This window comes from Eubalaena glacialis, chromosome 2, assembly GCF_028564815.1.
Source record: "Eubalaena glacialis isolate mEubGla1 chromosome 2, mEubGla1.1.hap2.+ XY, whole genome shotgun sequence".
Classification (NCBI taxonomy): domain Eukaryota; kingdom Metazoa; phylum Chordata; class Mammalia; order Artiodactyla; family Balaenidae; genus Eubalaena; species Eubalaena glacialis.
The window spans coordinates 150,971,265-150,996,839 of NC_083717.1; the positions used below are offsets into that span (position 1 = coordinate 150,971,265).

General features: G+C 38.6%; 1 protein-coding gene across 1 annotated transcript in view; it reads left to right on the plus strand.

Annotated features, from left to right (window-relative positions):
* The window catches only part of PELI2 (pellino E3 ubiquitin protein ligase family member 2), a 202,642-nt gene that overhangs the window by 172,995 nt on the left and 4,072 nt on the right, over positions 1-25,575 (plus strand). The window contains exons 3-5 of the mRNA XM_061180870.1: positions 2,929-3,030; positions 13,781-13,978; positions 15,528-15,716. Of these exons, the coding sequence (XP_061036853.1) occupies positions 2,929-3,030; positions 13,781-13,978; positions 15,528-15,716 (489 nt within the window). The remainder of the gene's footprint in view (positions 1-2,928; positions 3,031-13,780; positions 13,979-15,527; positions 15,717-25,575) is intronic.

A 25,575-nucleotide genomic window follows, 5' to 3' on the forward strand; every position in this document is an offset into this window, starting at 1 on the left:
CCAAGTCTCATCTTGAATCCGGCGCAGTCCATTCACTCATCTGACTTTTCCTTGAATGCCTGCCGCGCCCTCACTGCTGGGGGTGGAGACCACTGAAGACCAGACCTGCCTTTGAGCACTGGTAGTGACATAAGAGGGAGTCAGCAACCCTGGCTTCTCATCACGGTAGAAAAGCAAATATGGCCAATCAGTATTGTCTGCTAGGCAAGTTGGTTGGGCTGGCTCTCCTTACCATTTTAAGGCACTCGGTCCCCATATTTGAACTAGTGTAGTGAAATCACACTATGTTACAGTAGTTGTGTTTGTACTGAATTCTAGTGAGTGCCAAGAGAAGGCCTTACCTACTCTCCTTTCTGATATTTCAGAAATAGATTTCAAAGCAACTTGGTGCCTTGGGGAGATGTTTATTTCCAAAATAACCTGAAATGATCGACTCAAGTCAGTGAATCTGTAGTTTACTAGAAGCTGTACTTCCAAGAGCCATATTTTAAATATTAAAATTATTGCTGAAAAATTGATACTTCTAACCCAAAAAAAGCTTAATGCCTCATATACTTGCCAGATGGAAAGCAAAAATTGAGGTCAAGCTTAAACTCTCCTCTTACCTTTCTCCAAATCCCCCAAATCTGGCCCCACTGTAGACTTTAATGCACAAACAAGATCACGTGAGCCCTAATTCATGGCATCAAAGGGAAGTGGGCGCCTCTCCATTTATTTCTGAGGAGCCCAGTGGCGGCCGGAGGTGGCCTGGGTTTCGACTGCCCCCTTTTGCTCCAAACCCCAGTCCTGGCTTAAATCCCAGTCTTCTGGGGCCAGCTCATCTCCATGCTTCTGCCCCCTGTGGGTGCAGACTGTTGGCCTCTTTGCAGGAGGGCCTCCCCTCCCAGCTTAGCACTCACAGAGGGAGACCACCGCCGGACTGGAAGTGACGTAGGTGGGTCACACCGATTCCGAAGTTCCCCAGCCGTCCTGCCACAGGGCAGTTCATCACCTGCTGCTCAGAGCCCCCTCCACCTTCTGGGACTTGTTTCTCCCTGTAGGATCTCTGTTCCCACTTCTCCTTCTTCCCCAAATCCAGAGGTTTCTAAAATGTAGCACATGGTTAAGATGTTCCTATTCAAAAAGTCTCAGAAAATATGTTTTCTTATCCTTCAAAGTGTTCACCTTTCCTAACTCTGGTGATTCACATTTAAACCACGTTTCAAAAACTGGTGGAAGTTTGAAATTGTAATTTGTCTTTAAATGGGCTCAACGTTCAAGGTGACCTGGATCCGGCGTTCAAGGCCTCAGGGTCCCCATGCTTTCTTCCCTGTTGAGGGTGGCCGGGCAGGGGCTGGCCAAGATCTTTGTGCTCCCTTGGCTCTGGGCGGTGCCCAGGTATGGCACTGGGCTCGCTCTCCCTATAAATAGTCTTACTCATGCTTATGATAGTCTGGGCCACAAGAGTAGTTTTAGAATAAAACACTCTAGAAGAATTGGGCAACTTAGGGCCCGTAAAATGCATATTTCCGGGGCTTCCCAGAGTGGCATGGAAGCTGCACTAAGTCATGGGGTAGCACAGCAGGTCTTCCTGGGGCGTTGATTTCCCAGCAAACTTGTTTAAATATTTAAAATGTTTAAATGTTAAAACTACAGGCATGTTAAGGAGTAGAATACAAAATTTAGACTGATTTCAAGGTAAGATGTTTCAAGCGTGAGAAGCTTCACTTCTAGATTGCTCTCCCGGACATCTCCAGGGGCTCACATAACTCTCTTCCAGTTAAGGCAACCTTGGTGGAAGTTTGAGAAGCACTGTACTTAAGAGGGTACCATCATACAAAAATGTCTAACTTTTTTAAAGGTGTTCTGTTCTGACACTTGTTAACTCCTTCTTTTGCAGATAATTGGCAAACTACAGACATTCTTATTTTGTGTAGTGTGTGTGCCAAGAAAGTTGTGTTTGAGTTGGTGCACTTGTAAATGGAAAACTTTTAAGTGCAACAGATACTTTTTAAGGAACTGTTAAATAAGTTATTGTACAAATAATCACCCCCCTGGTTATCAGTTTTTTAAGTTTGAGTTTAATAAAATTATTTTTAAGTGGGTTTTTCCCTTAACTATAAAGATAAACAAGCATCCACTTAACTTAAACTGGAAATAATTCTTTATTAATTTGACTTTCAAAAAATGTCACTTCTATCAGTACCACTGAATTTATGTGACTCAGACCAATGAAAATTTAAGATTGTATTTGTTACTGGAGTTGAGTAGTCTAAGAAGTATTTTTTTTTAGCTTCCTAATCATATTAAATGTATAATTATTATTTCTAATACTTGCATTATCTTAATGAAGCATGTACAATAAAACATCATTTCAACCATGAAGTTCCTGAGGGCAGATGATTGAAGAACCATGAGATTAACCAGGCTAACTTCAAAGTTGATTTGGAATGTTGTACTATTTATTACTCTAAGCAATTATATTAGTCAAATATAAATGTTCAGAGTACATTTTCATTTAGGTGCTATATGTATGTCCAGCTACTTCGAAATGCTGTCTTAGTCTTTCTTGGTCTTCATACAGTGTGATCGTTCAATAAATGTTTAATAGATAGGCTTATTAAAGTTTTATTTATTATACTTAATGTAAAAGAATGGAAATGAAGATAGGTTAAAGTTGAATGGACAGGGTAATTGAAATAATTTGGAGTATAATTTAAATAAACTTCTTTGTTAATTTGGAAATTTTAAAGTATGTGACCACAACTTAAAATGGGTTGAAATATATCATTATGGAGGAAATAAGAACAACATCATATTATTGGTTTCTGGATTCTTTGAAAAAGACTATTACTTTAGTCTAGTGATGTCTCTTAACGACAAACAGAATTGTGGTAAGTTGTTGAAATGAAATTCTAACAAATTTTATATTTTTTATTTCATTATTAGGCTATCAGCTGCAAAGGTCAACACAGCATATCGTACACTCTGTCAAGGAATCAGACTGTGGTGGTCGAGTACACACATGATAAAGATACGGATATGTTTCAGGTAACATCTTTCTTTTTTCCATGGAAATTTTTAGCACATTTTTCCTTCGATTCTCTATTTTGATATGTAGTCAGAACTTCTAGCACAGTAGTGTTTGGAGATGTCCAAGGGGAAAAAGGTGAGGATAATATTTAAATTGTTCCTATTTGGTTTTCAAAAGACTAAGAAAACACTTAATTCTAAAAATGCAGAAAGAAATTATAAAGACTACATTCTCAGATCTCAGTGCAATAAAAAAGAGACTTTAAAAACAAGAACAAACATTTTTAGAGCCAGCTACTTTTAAAAGTTAACATGTTCAAAATACTTCCTAAATAACACTTGAACCAAAGAGGACATCAAAACTACAATTATAGGCCTTTTAAAAAATAACTGTGGGGCCTTCCCTGGTGGCGCAGTGGTTGAGACTCTGCCTGCCAATGCAGGGGACACGGGTTCGAGCCCTGGTCTGGAAGGATCCCACATGCCGCGGAGCGACTAGGCCCGTGAGCCACAATTGCTGAGCCTGCGCGTCTGGAGCCTGTGCTCCGCAACAAGAGAGGCCGCGATAGTGAGAGGCCCGCACACCGCGATGAAGAGTGACCCCCACTTGCCGCAACTAGAGAAAAGCCCTCGCACAGAAATGAAGACCCAACACAGCCATAAATAAATAAATAAATAAATAAATAAAATTAAAAAAAAATAAATAAATAACTGTGGAAACATTTAATAGCATAACTCATGAGATGTGACTGATGTTGTACTCGGAAGAAAATGTAAAAACTTTTAAGTGCTTTTATTATTTGGAAGGAAGGAAGAAACTCAAGGAACTAAACACTGATCAGAAAACGTTCCTTTTAAAAAATGACAGTAAGAAAGTAGAGGACAGTTTGAGAAGGATAGGTGTTAACTCTTCTCTAAACGTTTGATAGATTTCCCCTGTGAAGCCATCTGGTCCTGGACTTTTGTTTGTTTGGAGTTTTTTAATCAGTTTCAATTTCAGTACTTGTGATTAGTCTGTTCATATGTTCTGTTTCTTCCTGGATCAGTCTTGGAAGGTTGTACCTTTCTAAGAATTTGTCCATTTCTTCCAGGTTGTGCATTTTATTGGCATAGAGTTGCTTGTAGTAGTCTTTTATGATCCTCTGTATTTCTGTGGTGTCCATTTTAACTTCTTTTTTATTTCTAATTTTACTGATTTGAGCCCTCTCCCTTTTTTTCTTGATGAGTCTGGCTAAAGGCTTATCAATTTTGTTTATCTTCTCAAAGAACCACCTTTTAGTTTCATTTGTCTTTGCTATTGTTTTCTTTGTTTCTATTTCATTTATTTCTGCTCTGATCTTTATGATTTCTTTCCTTCTACTAACTTTAGGTTTTGTTTGTTCTTCTTTCTCTAGTTGCTTTAGGTGTAAGGTCAGGTTGTTTATTTGAGATTTTTGTTTCCTGAGGTAAGATAGTATTGCTGTAAACTTCCCTCTTAGAACTGCTTTTGCTGCATCCCATAGGTTTTAGATTGTTGTGTTTTCGTTGTCATTTGTGTTTAGGTATTTTTTGATTTCCTCTTTGATTTCTTCATTTACCCATTGGCTGTTTAGTAACATGTTGTTTAGCCTCCATGTGTTAGTGTTTTTTAGTTTTTTTCCTGTAACTGATTTCTAATCTCATAGTGTTGTGATTAGAAAAGATGCCTGATATGATTTCAATTTTCTTAAACTTACTGAGGCTTGATTTGTGACCCAAGATGTGATCTATCCTGGAGAATGTTCCGTGTGCACTTGAGAAGAAAGTGTATTCTGCTGCTTTCAGATGGAATGTCCTATAGAAATAAACTATACTCCAATAAAAATTTTAAAAAAAGAAAGGACAGGCTCAAGAATAGTTTTAGTGGTATATAATTGAAAGTCCAGAAACACATCAAAAGAAAGCAGAAGGAAGGAAATAATAAAGGAAAAAATTATCAATTAATTTAAAAAGAAGGGAATTAATAATATATCCAAGATTTGGTACTTTTTTTTTTAATTGAAGTATAGTTGATTTACAATGTTGTGTTAGGTTCAGGTATACAGCAATACATGTATACAGTTATACATGTATATACACACAGAAATATATTCTTTTTTCAGATTCTTTTCCATTATAAGTTATTACAAGTTATATACAGTAGGTCTTTGTTGGTTATCTGTTTTGTATATGGTAGTGTGTATATGTTAATCCCAAACTCCTATTTTATCCCTCCCCCTGCTTTCCCCTTTGGTAACCACAAGTTTGTTTTCTATGTCTGTGAGTCCGTTCAAGATTTGGTACTTTAAAACAACAGGAAATTAAAATTAAGGCTATTGGAAAAAGCAAACACAGATTCAACCAGGAGGCTTTGCATTTCTATATGGAGAGTTAAATTATTAAATAAATGATGTTGAAACAAATGTCAAAAAAGTATCGTAGATACATCAAAAAGGGGAAATAGGGAACTCCCTGGCGATCCAGTGGTTAGGACTTGGCACTTTCACTGCTGGGGCCCAGGTTCAATCCCTGGTCGGGGAAATAAGATCACGCCAGCCACGTGGTGGGGGCAGAAAAAGGAGGGGGGGATAAATAGTTCTGAAAAATAAGAAAACCTGCTCAACCTCGCTTATAAAACAGAAATGTGAATTCAGATCACACAGAGGTACCATTTTTCACTTTCCAGATTGGCAGAAATCCAAAAGGTTTTGTCAGAGGTGTGGGGAAGCAGATGCTCACCTACATCCTATAAATTAGTCTGACCTCTATGGGACAGTGACTTGGAAATACCTATGAAAAATACACAGTGCTTGCACTCTGTGACTCAGCTTTTCTCTTTCTAAAGCTCTCCTCTTTCTAGAGATTTACCCCAGAGATACCCCTGCATACATGCAAAATGACATTTTTACAAACTTATTGCTTGCGGCGTGGTTTAATAGTATAAGATTGCAAACAACCTAAATGTCCTTTAGTAGAGGACCAGTTAAGTAAGCTCAGGTACAGCCATGTAGTGGAGGCCTCCAAGGCTGTACAGCAGAACTAGGAAAAGCTCACACAGCCTCATACAGTCACAAAAAGAGCTCCAAACATATTTAATGAATTAAAATTAATATGATTAAATATATTGAGGCTTTGATAGTATTATATTCAATTAAGGTTACTTAATGTTAATAAATTAATGTTATTAAACATATTAAATAGCATATTAATTATTAGATAGCAAATTAGTACAGTTAAATGATTTAAATATGCTTATATGCTTGAAAAGTCTCCAAAAGGATAAACAGGACATTACTAATAGAGCAGTGGTTTTTGTGGGGAAGAGAACTGGGCAGGGTGGTATCCAGGGAGGTATGCCATGCTTTTTTATCTTTGAACCTGGTGAATGTGTTAGCTAGTTAAAAAACCTGAACAATCCTATATAGATACATAGATGGATACATAGATGGGTAAGGTGAGTCGCAGTCAGAGATACAGGCATTACTTAAATGCCAGTACATCAAAAGTAACATGTATGATATTTAGACACATTATTAACAGTGGTTTTACTCTTCATGCCATTCCATTTTATAATATTCTAAATGTTTTTTCCTTCTCATTCTCCCAAAGAAAAAGCTCTCCCTAAATAAACATCTGCATATGTTTCCTTGTTGATATTTTTATGGAACTCTGTAATAATTTCTTCCTTTAATACTTTCCAAAGTTATACATCTTGAATATATAAGACTTTTTACTAATGTGTTACATAGGTAGAAGATTCTCAGTACTAAAAACATAAATCCAGAAAATTTTACAGTTGTTGGTAGGACATTTTTTTACCACTTAAAATCAACAGGTTACTGTGGTTCCACATGTTTGTTTCATTACTATTCTTCAGTGACAGAAATGGTGTGTTCTTCACTATTGTACAGTCACATTCTACTCAAATTGTTCACTCTCTTCTCACCCAATGCAGAATGAATTAAAGATTTAGCTGGATTTTTTCAGCTTCCTGTTAGTTCTTTTTTTTTTCCACTTATTGTGGTAAGAACACTTAACATGAGATCTATCCTCTTGACAAATTTTTAAGTGCATGATACAGTATTTAACTATTTTAACTGTTGTACAGCACATCTCTAGAACTTACCCGAATATCTTGTGTAACTGAAACTTTATACCTATTGAACAACATCTCCCATTTCCCTCTCCCCACAGCCCCTGGCAACCACCATTCTACACTCTGTTTCTGTGAGTTTGACTATTTTAGATACCTCATGTACTTGGATTTGTCCTTCTGTGACTGGCTTATTTCACCTAGCATAATGTCCTCTAAATTCATCCATATTATCACATGTGACAGGATTTCCTTCTTTTTAAGGCTGAATAGTATTCCATTGTATGTATATGCCGCTTTCTCTTTCTCCACTCACCCGTTAATAGACACCTTGGTTGTTTCCATATCTTGGCTATTGTGAATAATACTGCAATGAACATGGGCAGCAGATACTGCTTCGAGATCTTGATTTCAGTTCTTTTGGATAAATACCCTGAAGTAGGTTTGCTGGGTCACATGGTAGTTTTATTTTTAATTTTTTTTTTTTGAGGAACCTCCATACTGATTTGAACTTCTAAATGCTTTATGCATACCTCCCATTTCATCACACAGAATATTAAAAGACTCAAGATTTAATAAAATTAATAATTTTTTACTGCTTCATTAAAGCATACATATCCCTCCCCTACCCTTACCCCCTACGAAATCAGCATTTTTTTTTAACTGCAAGTGCATGGCTGTGAGGAACACGATGACCATCAGTATAGTTTGGTGCCACTGCTTTGATTCCCACTAAAGCACATCATTGTTTTATCATCATCAGAGCAAATGTCAGCATCTTCATATTTATTATGAAACCATAATATTATGGTTCATATTATGAAACCATGGCTTCATGGACCTGGCCCCTTAAAAAGGGCTCAAGGACCCTCAGAGGTTCATGGACCACACTGAGAAATACCAGTTTTTACTGTACTAACCTCTTAATTTTATAACTGAGAAATCTGTGTCTTTGAAAGAAAAGGTAACTTAACCTAAGGGCAAAGATGGCATTAGTGGCAGAACTAAAGGTTTAGGTCTCCTGAGTTCTCCATTCTCTACATAGTACCTACTCAGTCTCTTTAAATAAGGCACGATAATTCAACAGGAATTTATAGACGTATGAAGAAAACATAACCCATTTGTTATTTTTACTAAAATAATCTGATTCCTTTTGCAGACTAACTGGACATATTGGAGGATTAATGTCAGATCACTCTAAGCAGAGTAGAATTAAGCAACTCTTTAGAAGGCCCTGAAAAATCAAGCTTGTTTTAATTTTTTCCTCCTTTTAACAAGTTTACATGTCTAAAACCTACCACTGACAAAAATCACTGAGCAAAAGCACTGCAGCATTCATATTTCTCAAGTATGGACCTTGGTGTTGAGGGCTGTTCATTTTAGCCATTACCCATTAAAACGATTTGTAGGTTAATTGAGCATTTAAAAGCAGAACATCAGAATGAACCAAAAAAAGGGCCTTGTGCTGCATTTCCCACAGTGGAATCAGATAATAGGCTCAGAACTCGGAAGTACTATTGCCTGAGAAAGTCAAACCTAGATCTAAATTTAGGAGATGGGTTAAGACTAACAAAATCTGAGTTAATATAGCCAGAATAAGATCTTAGTAATTATTTTCCAGAATAGGGGTATATCAAGGAAAGAGAAAAGAGCATAGGTATTGAGAAAGTAAAATATAAAGAAGAATATAGTTTAGAAAAGGAATCAAAGGCAAAGACGATTCTGATCTTGGGGGGTTAAGGAAACTGACCAGGTCCTGAAACCAGAGTTAGTGGTCATTTTCCCCTCTGGTTTCTCAGTTTCATATGCTTCAGACCTAAGTGCTGCAATGCCTTATGTTTTGGTTTTTCTGGTTTGGGTTTTTTTTGGTTTTTTTTTTTTTTAGTTAGTTTATGGTAGTTCTAGATGGTAACATTTCATTAGCATCTATTTAGTTGAGAAAAATGTTAAAGAATATTTTAATAATTATTTCCTAAAACATTGTACTTGTGTGTGTTTGTGTGTCTCACAGGCTCACAGGGTTCAAGCTCACTGTCATAATCTTCCATTCATCAGTTTCATTTCTTGAGCACCTACTGTGTCAGATGCTCATCTAGTCACTGGAGGTAGACAGCTCCCCTCTCATGGAGCATATATTCTAGAGGAGGCAAAGAGACCACAGATAAGCCAGCACTGCAGCAGTGCCAAGGCCCCAAGGCGGGAGCAGAGCGAAGGAAGAGGGAAGTGACGTGAGATGAACTCAGAGAGGTAGGCAGAGGCCGGGAGAGTAAGGGGCCTTTAGGCCAAGTAAAGACTTTGGGTTTTATTCTAGGAGTTTGTTGGAGGAATTTAAGCAAGGGAGAGAGAAAATCCAATTTATATTTTGTTACAATATCTCCAACTACTGTCTAGAGAAAAATGTAGGAGGCAAGTGTGAAAACAGGGAGACCAGTTTGGAGTCTAAGGCAGTGCAATCCAAGTAAGAGCTGAGGGCAGCTAGAACTAAGGTGGGGAAACGCGCAAGGACTGAAGATGCATTTTGGAGGAAGAGTTGATAGAATTTACACGAGGTTAAATGTGGGTGTGGAGAAAAAATCCAGGGTGATTCTTGGGTATTGATTTTTTAGCTTGAGCAAATTGGATGCCAGTCACTGACATAGGGAACCTAGGGGTTGAAGAGGATCCAGTGTAACATTTGAAACACGTTACATGTGAGATGCTTAGTAGACATCCACGTGGAGTTTGGGCGTGCTAGTCTGAAGCTGAGGGAGAAATCAGGGCTTTGGGGCTAAAATGGGATTTGGTGAGGTTACCTGGGGGAGAGAACAGAAGGAGAAGGGAAAGGGGGCTGTTGGCCAACTAGCCTGGAAGGGTTTCATTAACTTAATACCCGGTACGGATATATCAGGACAAGTAAGCCCTGGAAACCTCAGCAAGCGGGGTTTCAGTAGAGCCGTGCCGAGAGTTGGAGTGGCTTCGGAGTGGGTCACGGGGATGAGTAAGGAAACAGAGGGTAGTAACTGGTGGCAGCTTTTTCTGGAAGTATTGCCATTAAATGAATCAGAGAAATGGGGCTATAGTTCGAGAGGTGCTCTCAAGCAAAGGCAAACATTTTCAAAGATGAGAGACGAGTCTAGAACGGTCAAACTGCTCAGCCAAGCAGGGAAACGTCTGTTAACGGTGCAGGATGAGACAGGTAAGGAAATCGAGAAGGAATGCGTTTGGAAACTTGTAATAGCAGTTTGGCATTCCTGAAACATCCATGCAGATGATCATTTTTCTAATACTCATTTTTGTTATATTTTTAAAAGCTACTGACAAGTTGAAATTTTAAAAACTAACAAAAAAATGTTTGATAGCTGACAGTGTGATCCAGTAACGTTTGATAGCTGACAGTGTGATCCAGTAATAGAGAGAAATTGATCATTCAGGAAAGAGAGAGGGGCCAACTTCAGGAGTAAAATCCTTGGAAAGGGGAGAAGAGTGGGATGCCAAGCACCCGTGGAGAGATTGGTCATGGATAGGAGCAGCAATAACTCATCCTTGTCATAGGAGGGAAGTGAGAAAATAAGGTTACAGATGCAGGGACGAGGGTAGGGTTGGTCCAGGAAAGGTGACGGAGGACCTTTTGGGTGCTTTCACACCATTTTACCTGTGCTGACTTTGACTGACAACCAGGTAAACCCAAACTTTTCTCATATATATATGCAACTGAAAGTGCCAAATGATGCTGTATATGTGCATATCAGTCAGCAGCAGGGAGTAAAATTCTCCCCATGGCTACTATGTGAATATCAGATGAAATTCAGATACATCATGGCTGGTCCACATGACTACCCTTAAAATAACGTAGAGTTGATCCAATAGTCAAAAGAAAGGACAGGCTCCAAGTCTTCCACATTGGGTGAGTTTTCATTAGGAAAGTGGCTTAGATTTTTTTTTTTCCTGGCAAAAGCAACATGAGGTTTGTGTCCTAAAGTATAGAAATATGCTAACACTCTACAGGTTAGATTTAAGTGGAAGTGAATTGATAAACAAATATTAAATGACCAGTCAGGTAAGTATCATGTCTTGAAATAATTGATCTTAGCAGTATGTTCCAGTTGGAATAAAATGTCATGTTTTACAGGCAATTTCAGTTGATTCATCAAGACATTAATTTAATACATTGGGATGAAATCAGAATGGCCATTCTTGAAGAGAGTAATCTCTATAGACAAGGAGTGGTTGTGTGACATCCTCCTGGAGCATGATTTCAGCTTTGAGCTTTTAACAGAGTTTGAAAAGTCTTTGCCCTCTTCCATGGAGGTGACAGAAATTAAATCATAGCCTGTGTCTTTGTGAGAGCTCTGGGTTTTGTGTGGTGACCAGGCAATTTTAGAGCTTCTCACATTTTACTCCTAAGCTTCATTGGAATCAAGGTCCAGGACAGATCTGTTCCTGAGTTTGGAGTAGTCTCCTGTATACTTTCCTATATTTGTGAAATATTTTGCAGAGTATCTTACTTTTCTAATTAAAAAAAAAAAAAAACCTAAAGTGAAATAAATCAAACAGAAAAAGACAGATGTGTAATATCACTCACATGTAGAATCTAAAAAAAAAAAATCAAAATCATAAAAACAGAGAGTAGAATGGTAGTTACCAGGGGCTGGAGGGGGTAGGGGGGCGCATGGAATTGGGGAGATATTGGTCGAACAGTACAAACTTCTGGCTGTAAGATGAGTAAGTTCTGGGATGTAATATACAGCATGGTGATTGCAGTTAATAATACTGTATTATATACTTGAAAAAGAGAGTAGCTTTAAAAAAAGGCTTAAAAACAACATTCAGCAGTCTGAATCAGTAGAGCTTCTGGGTTACACATTCAGCTTTTAAATGAATCTAGCTGAGGGAAGATTCTGCAACTTTAAATATTTATTTATTTATTTTTGCTGTGTTGGATCTTCGTTTCTGTGTGAGGGCTTTCTCCAGTTGCGGCAAGCGGGGGCCACTCCTCATAGCGGGGCGCGGGCCTCTCACTATCGCGGCCTCTCCTATTGTGGAGCACAGGCTCAGTAGCTGTGGCTCACGGACCCAGTTGCTCCGCGGCATATGGGATCCTCCCAGACCAGGGCTCGAACCCGTGTCCCCTGCATTGGCAGGCAGATTCTCAACCACTGTGCCACGAGGCAACTTTAGAAAGATGAATCGTATGATATGATTTTATAATCTCTCTAATTCAGGTTTTATGTTGCATTTTTTAACAAGTTACGTGTTTTCTAAACCTGTATGTTCAGGCACTATGCATCTATTCAAGGTGATAAGTTTCAGTGAACCCTGTGGTTTAGTTTATTCCAGGCACATTTCAATAGGACAAGAAATTAAGGGTTGTAAAAAACAAGAGAAATAGATGTCTGTTGTCTGTTGGTTTAACAGAGATAGTCTGTGCCTGAAAATGTATATGTGAGATTTACAAAAGAAATTTAATATTGTTCCAAAGCAAGCAGACCTAAGTGATGCAAGATATATACATTTTGTTATATTTATTTCATTCACCTTTATTCATTTGGACAAAAAGAGTATTACATTGCTTATGTTTTAGATAGAATTTTGAGATCAGGATAAAGATACCTGGGAAATTGACTTTGGAGGCCTTATACGTACACACTGGGGGTTCTGTGTGTTCCTTCCATTGACAATTTCAGAATCAAAGTCACTGTTGTTAGGAGAGAACATTAATATCATATTTAACAAGAAATGATTTGTTTACATATAAATTATTTTAGTTTAAGATGTATCTTTGGCATATATAACATTTATCACTGTTTCCTGGTTAGAGATTCATAGAACATCATTACATAGACGGTTTAATGTTTTGTCATGAGGACTTCCTTACCTGTAAACAAATACTTCCCAATTCACAGGACACAGCAGTACCTGTCTTATTTGGATTTAGTGAATATGAAAAGCTTTGTTAGAACTCTAAGACCATGCTAATGAAATATATTCTTTCTGGCAGCATTTAAATTTACCAAGGAAAGTAAGCCAATAAAATATTATTGGCTACTTTTTAGACTTTCCCAGGAGAGTTTTTTAAAAATCCAAAATTGAAATGTTAGGATCAGCTTTTTAAATCTTTCATATGACTGCATCTCAAACTTTGAGCTGACCTGTATAGCCCTTTACATCACTCTCATTTACGCTGAGTGACAGAAATAGGCATTGGGGTCTCATGTCTGAGGTAGGGCTTGTTCTCCCTCTGTGCCATGAGTCACTGGTGGATTCACTTAGTGTGGAAAACCAGTCCCTGGAGCTGGGCAAGAGTGGGGGAAATAGGGCTTTTGTTTGCTGGCTTCCTTTAAAATCTTGGGTTTTTTCCCACCTGGAAATACAAGAAAAAAAAAAAAAAACCACGAATGATTTTCTATGAAAGTAGTAAGTAATGTTTCTACCTGATCAGAAACCTGTTTGGAGTGAGATCTATTTTCCTCTAGAATAGAAAATTGAGTTTTTCTTAACATTTACAATCTTATGGTTGGTTACCATAACATCTCCCTTAAACAAGAAAAGGAGCAGACTAAAGATTTTTTCATTAAATTTTGACCTTCATAGTAGATAGAGATAATGAATGTTAAAGGATCCTGAACGCTCATTTCATGTGATGAATATGGTGACATCATATTTTTCAAGTAGATCATGAGTATAATTTGATTTATTTAGGTGGGCAGATCAACAGAAAGCCCTATTGACTTCGTCGTTACAGACACAATTTCTGGCAGTCAAAACAATGACGAAGCGCAAATTACACAAAGCACCATATCCAGGTTTGCCTGCAGGATAGTCTGTGACAGGAATGAACCTTACACAGCACGAATATTCGCAGCCGGATTCGACTCTTCCAAAAACATATTTCTTGGCGTAAGTACTATTAATCAGTACATTGTTTCTAGAAAAACACCCATTATTATCATATATAACATTTAATTGTGGCCAAAAAATTTGCCTTGCACAATGCTTCTGGTGAGATTTTGAGATTTTAGTTTTCATACAGCCAGTTTGAAAAGCTATTATTAAAAATCTGAAAATAATTGTCATTACTTGTTTTTTGTTATATTTGCTATATTAACTATAATATGTACAGTAATTACTTTTTAAACGCATGTATATTAACATACATAATGTATTTATTTCAGAAGGAAAATGGTCAGATCTAGATAATTGGGGTGCAAAAGAAAATGTTACTCCTTTATTCATTCAAAAAATTGTTATGTAGTATTTGCTTTGTTCCATATTGGGTGTTATAGATGTGATATCACAAAGAACAAAACAGACTAAAAATATCTCCCTTCATAGAATGTCCATGTAAATAAAACCCCACAGTTTTAGTGAATATCCAGTTTTAATATAGCCCCCTTTTTGAATCAGGATATTTTTGCAGGGGAAAAAAAAGAAACTCACTTTAAAATGGCCTAAACGGTAATAAAAATGTATCATGTTACAAGAAGTGCCCAGGAAGGCCAGCCGCAGGCTTGGTTGATGCAGTGGTTCTGTGACATCTGGAGAGCCAGGTTCATTCCGTCTTGCCCTCTGGGCACATCAGCTTCCTTAGGCGAGGTCCTGGGGTGGGGTGAGATGGCTCCTGCACTTCCACCAACCCCCCGCAGCATGACAACTTCCCGCTGAAGAAGGGCAGCAAAGGCACTGTTTCTTCCTCGTCTCTTTTAAAGAGCAAAGAAACCTTTCCAGGAAGCTTCCCAGAAGGACTCACTCAGGCCTCACTGGCCAGAACTCAGTCACATGCCCACCCCTAAACCAGTCGTAACTGGCTTATCCTAATCAGATTTACCCAAGTCATGTGAGCATTATCTGGCTCTGTCCCCAGGAAAGAAAAAGAAATCACTGTGGCGAGGCGTCCAAGAGCATCTGTCCTGCCATTATATCCAGCCGCTTGTGCCTTCCACCCTTGATGATACAACACTGATTCGTATGAAAACAGAACGTAGTGGCCACAACTTGTTGGCTTAATGTATTTTGAAATTTTGTTTGTTTGTTTAATAAAAAATTTTTTCTCTTCCTTCTAGTACTTTCCTGATAATGAGTTCATATAAAGTATTTTTAGATAACAGGATGAAAGCACTGCACAAATAGAATTGAAGAATATATACTGGATTCCTGGAATCACCTGGGGGCGGGGGGTGGTTTGAAAAAGAATCTGAGGGAGAGGTCCAGGCATCAGGTTTTGTTTAAGTGCCCAAGGTAAATTTGTCTCCAGCGATAAATCATTCATCTGTTTTTGCACTTCTTTCATTTTGTCGGACTAACTGCATTTTTTATCCTTCTGATTATTAGCTTTAAGTAGAAAATGAAAATTCCTCACTTTCCTCCCCTCTGCCCTTACCCAATATTTTAAAGAGATTCTAGAATCTTTTTGTGTTGAACATAATTTTTTCTGTGGTATGCTCTCCAGGAAAAGGCAGCAAAGTGGAAAAACCCCGATGGCCACATGGATGGGCTCACGACCAATGGTGTCCTGGTGATGCATCCGAGAGGGGGCTTCACTGAGGAGTCCCAGCCTGGGGTCTGGCGCGAGATCTCTGTCTGTGGAGACGTGTACACCTTGCGAGAGACCAGGTCTGCGCAGCAAAGGGGAAAGCTGGTGAGTGGACTTCATGCAAATAATGCATGAAACTACAAACACCTAACTCGAAAACTGTCATTTTCCTCCCCTGAAATTCAGAATCTTTGTACAGGTCTTAGGGCTGTGTACCATTGATCCAGGAGAACAAGAATTTTCTGAGCCTCCAAAAGTAAGAGTGAAATAGCCTTCTTCCCTTTCATGATTAAGCTTTTCCAATAGTGGAAGAAAATTATCCTCTGCTCCTAACTACCTTAAGAGCATAATCTTATTAATATATTTCACCACAGGTTTCTGCTTAAATTCACTTTAAGAAGAATAAACTTATTTTTAGTGTAAAACTTTACTAATTTGGAAAACTCCTGAGCAGTCTAAGACTAATTAGTAAAAATTGTGAATTACAGAATTATTTACTAGACTTTCTGGGACTAAAAGATAATTAAGTTCGCTTTTTTTTTTCCTTGAGTTAATAGTAAGAAATTAATATATAATTCCCTGTATGACTCACCAAAGTCATAGTTACAGCTTTTTACTTGAAATAGTTCGTATAGTACATTGACTTGGCATGTTTATATTTTTTCTATAAATATTACTACTTATCCCAAATGCCCTAAAGCTGTTGGGTTTTTAACCCTTTCTTCAATGGAGAATAATTTTAATAACTTAAATAGGAGGCTTTGCAACCTAAGTGTCCATCGACGGATGAATGGATAAAGAAGATGTGGCACATATATACAATGGAATATTACTCATCCATAAAAAGAAACGAAATTGTTATTTGTAGTGAGGTGGATGGACCTAGAGTCTGTCATACAGAGTGAAGTAAGTCAGAAAGAGAAAAACAAATACTGTATGCTAACACAGATATATGGAATCTAAAAAAAAAAAAAAAAAAAAAATGGTTCTGACGAACCTAGGGACAGGACAGGAATAAAGACAGAGAAGGAGAGAATGGACTTGAGGGCATGGGGAGGGGGAAGGGGTAAGCTGGGATGAAGTGAGAGAGTAGCATTGACATATATACACTACCAAATGTAAAACAGCTAGCTAGTGGGAAGCAGGAGCATTGAACAGGGAGATCAGCTCAGTGCTTTGTGACCACCTAGAGGGATGGGATAGGGAGGGTGGGAGGGAGACGCAAGAGGGAGGAGATATGGGGATATAAGTATAGGTATAGCTGATTCACTTTGTTATACAGCATAAACTAACTAACACAACATTGTAAAGCAATTATACTCTGATAAAGATTTAAAAAAAAGAAAAGAGGCTTTGGGTTTCTGATCTTGCCATAGGCATGGGGCACAGCACTAAAAGGTCCTTAATTAAAAGTACTGGAGTGGAAGTTTTATTAATTGTTAGGTAGAAGCTAGAACAAGAGAGAACAAATATTTTCTTCCAAACCACCAGAGAAAAAATATAGGGAATAGAAGATGTGATCTAGCATTTGTTCAGAGAGCAGGATGATAACCGAATATTCCTAAGATGGAAAAAGAAGGTGGGGGACTATTTTACTAACCTGGTTTGCTGTTCTCTACTGGATGTTTGTTTTTCAGGAATTGTTATTTTTATTCCTAGTTTACACCATTATTCAGCTGCAGGTATAGCTTCTGCCTTTTATGATAAAGCCCAATCTTGAGCATCATGGCTGAGTAAATATGAAAAGCATTTTCTAAGAAAGCCAAACAAATTCAATAAACTTTGTTTAAACACTTTCCAAGAGATTGTAAATAGGGAAGAGAATATGAAGGCTGTTTTTCCAAATAACTTTGTGTTTCTGATCATAGGATAATTTTATACAAAACTGGGCTAGGTTGCCCTAAGTAGGGCATCATTACAACAGCAATAGTAAGAAGTCGGTGTATGTTTGCTGAGCGCAGACACTGCATTAACATTTAAGAGACATTAGCTCATTTAATCTGCACATCAGCCTTGTCAGAGAAGTGGAATTATCCCCATCTTATGGATGGGGAAGGCATAGCATAGAGAGGTTAAATAATGCCCAGTCACAGAGTTAGAAGGTAGCAGCAGATGGGATTGAAACACAGGTCCTCCTGCTTTAAAGCCTGAACCCCTGGCTTCTACTCGGTACCATCGTGTGGGGAGTCACACCTGGCTCTCACCATCACCAGAGCATTGCCTCCCTGGGCAGATAGAAAGCATACACTGGGTCCAGGATGGCACATCACAGGATGAGTTTCTTGTCAACTCTGGTTCATGTATTTTGTTCACAGATAGAAAGAGCACATAAAAATAACAGCTAAGAGGGAAAACAGGCTACTGTTTGAGCAGCCACTGTGTATTAGTGGTTCTGAAGTCAGGCCATAGGTCCAAGTCCTGGTCTACCACTTAGTAGATCTGCAGTCTTGAGTCAGTGACTTGACCTCTCTGTATCTGGCCTCACATCCAGGTAACTGGAATAATGCTAGTATATATCCTTTAGGATTACTGTGAGAACAAGTAAGATTGGAGCAGTGCTGTACCCAGGAACAGTCCATAATTGGTTGCCATGATTAAGCAGGAGCTAGGAACTGGAAATCTGGCAGTGACCAGGATGTCCAGGGCTCTGCCCTCGAATTGTGGAGTCTGGAAAAGGTTACAGGCAAGACCTCAAATCATTAGGATATTGTGTGATAAGAGAAAGTACCGAAAGGCACAGGAGTCCCTCAGAGGGACATCTATCCTAGACATGGGAGTCAAGAGTATGTGGAATATAGAAGACCATAGACTCAAAATATATAAGATGTTGTTTATCAAGAACTACCCTGTAGGAAGGAAAAGAAAGGTTGTTTAACAACGTGGCCCAGGGGGCAGAGATAAGATGGCAGAGTAGAAGAATGTGAGCTCACCTCTTCTTATGAAAACACAAAAATCACAACTAACTAACTAACTGTTGAACAACCATCAACCAAAAAAACACTGGAACCTACCAAAAATGATATCCTACATCCAAAGACAAAGAAGAAGCCACAATGGGATGGTAGGAGGGGAGCAATAACGATAAAATCAAATCCCGTATCCACCATATGGATGACCCACAAACTAGAAAATAATTACATTGCAGAGGTTCTCCCATGGGAGTGAAAGTTCTGAGCCCCAGCCTGGGGGGTCTGGAAACGGGAGGAGGAGCCCCCAGAGCATCTGGTTTTGAAGGGGTTTGATTTCAGGACTTCCAAAGGACTGGGGGAAACAGAAACTCCACTCTTGGAGGGCACACACAAGGTCTCGTGCACACCAGGAGCCAGGGGAAAAAGCAGTGACCTCATAAGAGCCTGACCAGACCTACCTGCTGGTATTGGAGGATTTCCTGTGTAGGCAGGGATGGCTGTGGCTCACTGCGGGGACAAAGACAATGGCAGTGGTAGTTCTGAGGAGTACTCATTAGCGTGAGCCCTCCTGGAGGCCACCATTTTCTCACCAAGACCTGGCCCCACCCAGCAGCTTTGTAAGCTCCAGTGCTGGGATGCCTCAGGCCAGACAACGAATAGAGCAGGAACACAGCCCCAGCCATCAGCAAACAGGCTGCTTAAAGTCTTCCTGAGCACACAGCTGCATGCTAAACACACCCCTTGACATAGCCCTGCCCACCAGACATACAAGACCCAGCTCCATCCATCAGTAGGCAGGAACCAGTCCCTACCACCAGGAAGCCTGCACAAGCCTCTTAGGCCAGCCTCATCCAACAGGAGGCAGACAGCAGAAGCAAGAAGAATTACAACCCTGCAGCCTGCAGGATGGAAACCACAATCACAAAAAAATTACACAGAATGAGATGCCAGAGGAATATGTCCCAGACAAAGGAACAAGAAGAAACCCAAGAAGAACAACTAAATGAAGTGGAGATAGGCAATCTATCCAAAATAGAAGTGAGAGTAATGATAGTAAAGATGATCCAAGATCTCAGAAAAAGAATGGAGGCACACACTGAGAAGATACAAGAAATGTTTAACAAAGACCTAGACAAACTAAAGAACAAACAAAAAGAGGTGAGCAATGCAATAACAGAACTGAAAAATATACTAGATGGAATCAATAGCAGAATAAATGAGGCAGAAGAACAGATAAGTGAACTGGAAGGCAGCATGGTGGAAATCACTGCCATGGAATAGAATGAAAAGAAATGAGGACAGTCTAAGAGGCCTCTGGGACGAAATTAAACACACCAACATTCACATTGTAAGGGTCCCAGATGGAGAAGAGAGAGAAAGGACCTGAGAAAATATTTGAAGAGGTAATAGCTGAAAACTTCCCTAACATGGGAAAGGAAACAGACACCCAAGTCCAGGAAGTGCAGAGAGTCCCAGGCAGGATAAAGCCAAGAAGGAACATGCCAAGACACACAGTAATCAAACTGACAAAAGTTAAAGACAAAGAAAAAGTATTGAAAGCAACAAGGGAGAAGCAACAAATAACATACAAGGGATTTGCCATAAGGTTATCATCTGATTTTTCAGCAGAAACGCTACAGGCCAGAAGGGAGTGGCATGATATATTTAAACTGATGAAAGGGAAGAACCTACAACCAAGAATACTCTACCCAGCAAAGCTCTCATTAAGATTAAATGGAGAAATCACAGGCTTTACAGACAAGCAGAAGCTAAGAGAATTCAGCATCACCAGACCAGTTTTGCAACAAATACTAAAGGAACTTCTCTAGGGAGAAAAAAATAAAAGGCCACAACTAGAAACAAGAAAATTATGAATGGAAAAGCTCACCAGTAAAGGCAGGAAGTCATCTGCACACAAATATGATATCAAAACCAGCAATCGTGAGGAGTGTACAAATGCAGGACACAGGAAATGCATTTGAAATTAAAAGAATCTTGTTTATATATAAGCTGTATTTGAAATTAAAAACACTCTTGTTTATAGACTGCCATCATGGTAACCACAAACCAAAAATCTACAATAGATACACGAAAAAGAAAAAAGAAATCCAAACACAGCACTAAAGTTAGTCATCAAATCACAAGAGAAGAGTACAAAAGAGGAAGAGGAGAAAAAAGACCTACAAAAACAAATCCAAAGCAATTAACAAAATGGCAGTAGGAACATACATATCAGTAATTACCTTAGGGCTTCCCTGGTGGCGCAGTGGTTGAGAATCTGCCTGCCAATGCAGGGAACACGGGTTCGAGCCCTAGTCTGGGAGGATCCCACATGCCGCGGAGCAACTGGGCCCGTGAGCCACAACTACTGAGCCTGCGCGTCTGGAGCCTGTGCTCCGCAACAAGAGAGGCCGCAACAGTGAGAGGCCCGCACACCGCGACGAAGAGTGGCCCCCGCTCACCGCAACTAGAGAAAGCCCTCGCACAGAAACAAAGACCCAACACAGCCAAAAATAAAACTAATTAATTAATTTTTAAAAAAAAATAATAATTACGTTAAACATAAACAGATTAAACGCTTCAACCAAAAGACGTAGACTGGCTGAATGGATACAGAAAACAAGACCCGTACATATGCTGTCTACAAGAGACCCACTTCTGATCTAGGGACACATACAGACTGAAAGTGAGGGGACAGAAAAAGATATTCCATGCAAATGGAAATCAAAAGAAAGCTGGAGTGGCAACACTCATATCAGACAAAATAGACTTTAAAATAAAGACTGTTACAAGAGGCAAAGAAGGTCACTACATAATGATCAAGGGATCAATCCAAAAAGAAGATATAACAACTGTAAATATATATGCACCCAACATAGCACATCAATATATAAGGCAAACACTAATAGCCATAAAAGGAGAAATCGACAGTAACACAATAATAGTGGGGGACTTTAACACCCCACTTTCACCAATGGACAGACCATCCAGACAGAAAATCAATAAGGAAACACAGGCCTTAAATGACACATTAGACCAGATGAACTAAATTGATGTTTATAGAGCATTCCATCCAAAAGCAGCAGAATACACATTCTTTTCAAGTGCACATGGAACATTCTCCAGGATTTATACATGCTGGACCACAAAGTGAGCCTCGGTAAATTTAAGAAAATTGAAATCATATCAAGCATCTTTTCTGACCACAACACTATGAGATTAGAAATCATCTAAAAGAAAAAAAACCTGTAAAAAAAAAAAAAAAAGAAACCACAAACACGTGGAGGTTAAACAATATGCTACTAAACAGACAATGGATCACTGAAGAAATCAAAGAGGAAATCAAAAAATACCTGGAGACAAATGAAAATGAAAGCACCACGACCCAAAACCTATGGGATGCAGCAAAAGCAGTTCTAAGAGGGAAGTTTATAGCGATACACTCTTGCCTCAGGAAACAAGAAAAGTCTCAAATAACCAAACCTCACACCTAAAGCAAGTAGAGAAAGAAAAACAAACAAAACCCAAAGTTAGTAGAATGAAAGAAAGATCAGAGCAGAAATAAATGAAACAGAGATGACGTAAACAGTAGAAAAGAACAATGAAACTAAAAGCTGGTTCTTGGAGAAGATAGACAAAATTGATAAACTTTTTTTTAGCCAAACTCATCAAGAAAAAAAGGGAGAGGGCCCAAATCAATAAAATTAGAAATGAAAATGGAGAAGTTACAACCAGCACCACAGAAACACAAGTATCATAAGAGACTACTACAAGCAACTATACGCCAACCAAATGGACAACCTAGAAGAAATGGACAAATTCTTAGAAAGGTACTCTCCCAAGACTGAACCAGGAAGAAATAGAAAATATGAACAGACCAATTACCAGTGCTGAAATTGAATCAGTCATTTAGAAACTTACAACAAGCAAAATTCCAGGACCAGATGGCTTCACAGGTGAATTCTACCAAACAATTTAGGGAAGAGTTAACACCTATCCTTCTGAAACTATTCCAAAAAATTGCAGAGGAAGGAACACTCCTAAAATCATTCTCTGAGGCCACCATCACCCTGATACAGAACCAGACAAAGATATCACACACAAAGAAAGAAAATTACAGGCCAATATCACTCATCAACTTAGATGCAAAAATCCTCAACAAAATACTAGCAGACCCACTCCAACAATATATTAAAAGGATCATACAACAATGATCAAGTGGGATTTATCCCAGGGGTGCAAGGATTTTTCAATATCTGCAAATCAATCAGTGTGATACACCACATTAACAAATTGGAGAATAAAAACCACATGATGATATCAATACATGTGGAAAAAGCTTTTGATAAAATTCAACATCCATTTCGGATAAAAACTCTTTAGAGAGTGGGCACAGAAGGAACATACCTCAACAAAATAAAGGTGATATGTGACAAACCTACAGCTAACATACGCAATGGTGAAAGCTGAAAGCATTTCCTCTAAGATCATGAACAAGACAGGGATGTCCACGATGTCCACTCTGGCCACTTTTATTCAACATAGTTTTGGCATTCATAGCCATGGCAATCAGAGAAGAAGAAAAAAAAAATAGAAGGAATCCAAATTGGAAAAGAAGAAGTAAAACTGTCACTGTTTGCAAATGACATGATGCTGTACATGGAAAATCCTAAAGGTGCGACCAGAAAACTACTAGAAGTCATCAGTGAATTTGGTAAAGTTGCTGGATACAAAATTAGAACACAGAAATCTGTTGCATTTCTATACACTAACAATGAAAGATCAGAAAGAGAAATTACAGAAACAATCCCATGTACCATCACAACAAAAAATAAAACACCTAGGAATAAACTTACCTAGGAAGCAAAAGACCTTTACTCAGAAAACTATAAGACTCTGATGAAAGAAAACAAAGATGACATGAACAGATCAAAAAATATACCGTGTTCTTGGATTGGAAGAATCAATATTGTGAAAAATGACTATACTACCCAAGGCAATCTACAGATTCAGTGCAATCCCTAGCAAATTACCAATGGCATTTTTCACAGAACTAGAACAAAAAATTTTTAATTGTATGGAGACACAAAAGACCCCGAAAACCAAAGCAATCTTGAGAAAGAAAAACGGAGCTCAAGGATTCAGGTTCCCTGACTTCAGACTATACTACAAAGCTACAGTTCTCAGAACTGTGTGGTACTGGCACAAAAACAAATATTGATCAATGGAAGAGGATAGAAAGCCCAGAAATAATCCCACGCACCTATGGTCAATCTATGACAAAGAAGACAAAACTATACAATGGAGGAAAGACAGTCTCTTCAATAAATGGTGTTGGGAAAACTGGAGAGCTGCATATAAAATAATGAAATTAGAACATTTTTTAACACCATACACAAAAATAAACTCAAAATGGATTAAAGACCTAAATGTAAGACCTGAAAGTATAAAACTCTTAGAGGAAAACATAGGTAGAACACTCTTTGACATAAATCACAGCAATATCTTTTTTGACCCATCTCCTAGAGTAATGAAAATAACAACAAAAATAAACAAACAGGACCTAATTAAACTCAAAAGCTTTTGCACAGCAAAGGAAACCATAAACAAAATGAAAAGACAACCCACAGAATGGGAAAAAATATTTGCAAATGATGCGACCCACAAGGGATTAATCTCCAAAAGTTACAAACAGCTCATGTCCTTTGACAGATGAATGGATAAAGAAGCTGTGGTACATATATACAATGGAATAGTACTCAGCCATTAAAAAGAATGAAATAATGCCATTTGCAGCAACATGGATGGACCTGGAGATTATCACACTGAGTGAAGTAAGTCAGACAGAGAAAGACAAATATCATATGATATCACTTATATGAAGAATCTAAAAAAAAAATAACACAAATGAACGTATTTCCAAAACAGGAACAGACTCAACAGACTTAGAAAACAAACTTATGGTCACCAAAGGGGAAAGGTGAGAGAGAGGGAAAAATTCGGAGTTTGGGATTGACATATACACACTATTATATTTAAAATAGATAACCAACAAGGACCTACTGTATAGCATAGGGAACTCTGCTCAATATTCTGTAATAATCTAAATGGGAAAAGAATTTGAAAAAGAATATATACATATATATGTATAACTGAATCACTCTGCCGTACACCTGAAACTAACACAAGATTGTTAATCAACTATACTCCAATAGAAAATAGAAATTCAAAAATAAATTTCAGAAGATTGAAATCATATGAACTATATTCTCAGACCATGATATAATCAATCTAGAAATCATGAATAAGATAAAAGGAGCATCTGTGTATATTTTAATAAAATATATTTATAAAGAAAAAGCAATGAATAAAAATAATCATAAGGAAAACAAAGAAAAACATAGCCCAAACTCCAGCTTATTACCACAGTAGTGTTCTTCTTCTTACAAAGTTTATGCAGAGATGAGACCTCCCCTGAGAATTACCTGTGGTCAGGAAGAGAAGGGAGGCTCCTGACACCCAGTGAGAAGGGAGGAGACTAGGTGTTCAGGGTGGGGCGAGGAGAGAGCTTCAGCAACTTAAAAGCTACTCAAAAAGCAGTCACCGTATTTTTCCTGTAAAGTATTGAGGTTTATCATTTTGTTGGGATTTTAGCTTTTTCTAACTACCAGTATTGGATACTTTTTGGGGGAAGGACCGCTGTTGTCATTAAAGGACAACTTCCAGGCAAAGTGCCATCCAAGTGAGCCCTGAATGATGAGTGGGAGGTTTGCCAGGCCCAAGGGTAGACTAGGGGTGGGGTGAGCTGGGATAGAGAATTCTAGGCAGAGGTCAGTCATGGCACGTGCCAGAGGGCAGTGCACCTGAGTACATCCATAGAGCACAGGTGGCCCACGGAGACAGGGGTCAGGCTCCTGCGGACCACGTCTAACTGTGCTGCTTGTCAGCTGTTAGTCTTGTGAGCACTTAGTGCGTAGCACAGCCAGTCTCTAGGGGCAGGACAGAAATAAAGACGCAGACGTAGAGAATAGACTTGAGGACACGGGGAGGGGGAA